This window comes from Chenopodium album, chromosome 5 (genome assembly GCF_948465745.1).
Source record: "Chenopodium album chromosome 5, dcCheAlbu1.1, whole genome shotgun sequence".
Classification (NCBI taxonomy): domain Eukaryota; kingdom Viridiplantae; phylum Streptophyta; class Magnoliopsida; order Caryophyllales; family Amaranthaceae; genus Chenopodium; species Chenopodium album.
The window spans coordinates 43,287,391-43,289,474 of NC_137838.1; the positions used below are offsets into that span (position 1 = coordinate 43,287,391).

General features: G+C 40.0%; 1 protein-coding gene across 1 annotated transcript; it reads left to right on the forward strand.

The window, feature by feature from the left end:
- Nucleotides 1-557: 557 nt before the first annotated feature.
- Nucleotides 558-1,821, forward strand: LOC145632863 (uncharacterized). Its single transcript, XM_081685191.1, has 2 exons — nucleotides 558-1,051; nucleotides 1,146-1,821. The coding sequence occupies exons 1-2, from the start codon at nucleotides 558-560 to the stop codon at nucleotides 1,819-1,821; spliced, it is 1,170 nt and encodes a 389-aa protein (XP_081541317.1).
- The last annotated feature ends 263 nt before the right edge of the window (nucleotides 1,822-2,084 follow it).

Below are 2,084 nucleotides of genomic sequence, written 5' to 3' on the forward strand. Positions count from 1 at the left end.
ACTCTAATTGCAATATGAATGTCTTTTCCCCAATTTCTGAGAACCTCGATTTGCAATCCCCTGTTTTTTGATCTCCAAACTCTAATTCTGTTGCTCGACTGAATTGGAGAGAAAGCTTGTTTCAGGGGACTAGGGATGAGGGTATAGACCTTTCTGGGAGGAGGAATGGCTCTGTAAGGGGTAATAGTGATAAGGTTCAAATTAATTTTGAGGATGTGCAACCAGAGATTGATTTCTGGAATTCTGCAATTGTTTGCCATGTGATTGGAATCAAGCCACCTTTGTCTATTATTAATGGGTTTGTTAGGAGAATATGGGGTAAATTTTGTATAGACAAGGTTTCTTTAATGGCAAATGGGATATTCCTGGTTCGATTTAGGACTGTTGATGCAAGGGATAGAGTGTTGGGTTTAGGACCTGTATGGTTTGATAATAAGCCTGTAATGATGAAAAAATGGGTGGTGGGAATGGATCTTGCTGATGAACCAGTGGATTTAGTCCATATTTGGGTAAGAATGCCTGGATTGAACCTTAAATACTAGGGACAAAAGGCTCTAATGAAGCTGGCTTCAATGATTGGAGATCCTATCAAGACTGATAAAGCAACTGCTACTAAGGAAAGACTAGAGTATGCTCAGATTATGGTGGAGGTGAAGTTCAATACTGAGTTACCGGAATTCATTGAGTTCCTGGATGAATTTGGTATCACAGTTAATCAAGAGGTGAAATATGAATGGAAGCCTATGGTGTGTAAGGTGTGTGGTGGGATTGGGCATGATGATGCTCAGTGTCCTAATCATAAAGTGCAAGCTAGGAAAATGGAGGGGCTGCAAGCTGAGAAAAATCAAAATATGAATAGACAAAGGAAAAAGCCACAAAAAGTCTGGAAGCCAATTCAAAAACCTGTTACTCAGAATCAGAATGCTGGGAGCAGGACAAATACCTTGAGTGATGATCTGCAGGATGAGGATGCTTGTCAGAAACCTCAGTTAATGCAGTCAGGGGTTATCAGTAGCAGTGATAATAGATTCAGTGTCTTGGAAGAGGGAGAGTGTTCTCACTCTTACCATGGATAAGCTTGGATTTTGGAATATAAGAGGTCTAAATAAAGCTAGCAAGCTCTGTGATGTCCTTTGGTTTATTAGACATCATGGAGTTGGTTTATTTGGACTTCTTGAAACAAAGGTGAAGGCTGGGAAGTTTGGTGATGTTTTTAGTAGACTTAGAAGTGACTGGTCTGTTTGTGCTAACTACCCTTACCATAAAGGGGGTAGAGTTTGGGTGGTTTGGTTACCTCAGTTCTTTGATGTGACTGTGGTGAGATGTGAAGTTCAGTTGATTCATGTTTATGTAGTTCACAAAGCTACTAGTTTGAGTTTTGACTGCACCATGGTGTTTGGGCTGAATACTGCTGGAGCTAGAGTGCATCTTTGGGAGCAGATTGTTGAGCTTAGTAATAAGATTAAAGGTCCTTGGATTTTGCAAGGATACTTTAATAGTGTGCTGAATCTTAATGATAGAATAGGCAGCACTGTGTCCCTAGCTGAGGTTGAGCCTTTTAGATCTTATCTAAGGCATGCTGGGCTTACTGATTGGGCTACAGGAGGAATGTTTTATACTTGGAATAATAAACAGGAAGGCAAGGATAGGGTTTGCTCAAAGATTGGCAGGGTCATAGTCAATAGTGATTGGATGGAGAAGTTTGCTGATATGCAAGCTACTTTTTTCCCTAAGGGGTTAATGGATCATAGCCCTTGTGTGATCAACTTGTTTGATTATGGTAATCACACTAAAAAACCTTTCAGGTTTGTGAATATCTAGGTGGATTCTCCAGACTTTTTACCTGGGATTAAGGATGTTTGGTGTAAAATGGTCTCTGGTACTCCTATGTTTCAATGTGTGAGGAAACTGAAAGAGGTGAAGCATTTCTTGAAAGAATCCAAGATGGGTAGGTTCTCTTGTGTGGAAGTTGATGATGCAATTGCTGAGAAACATCTTGAAGACATTCAGATTAAGTTGCAAAGTGACCCTGGTAATGAAGATTTAATTAGTCAAGAAAGATTGGCTAGGATACAATTTGCTGA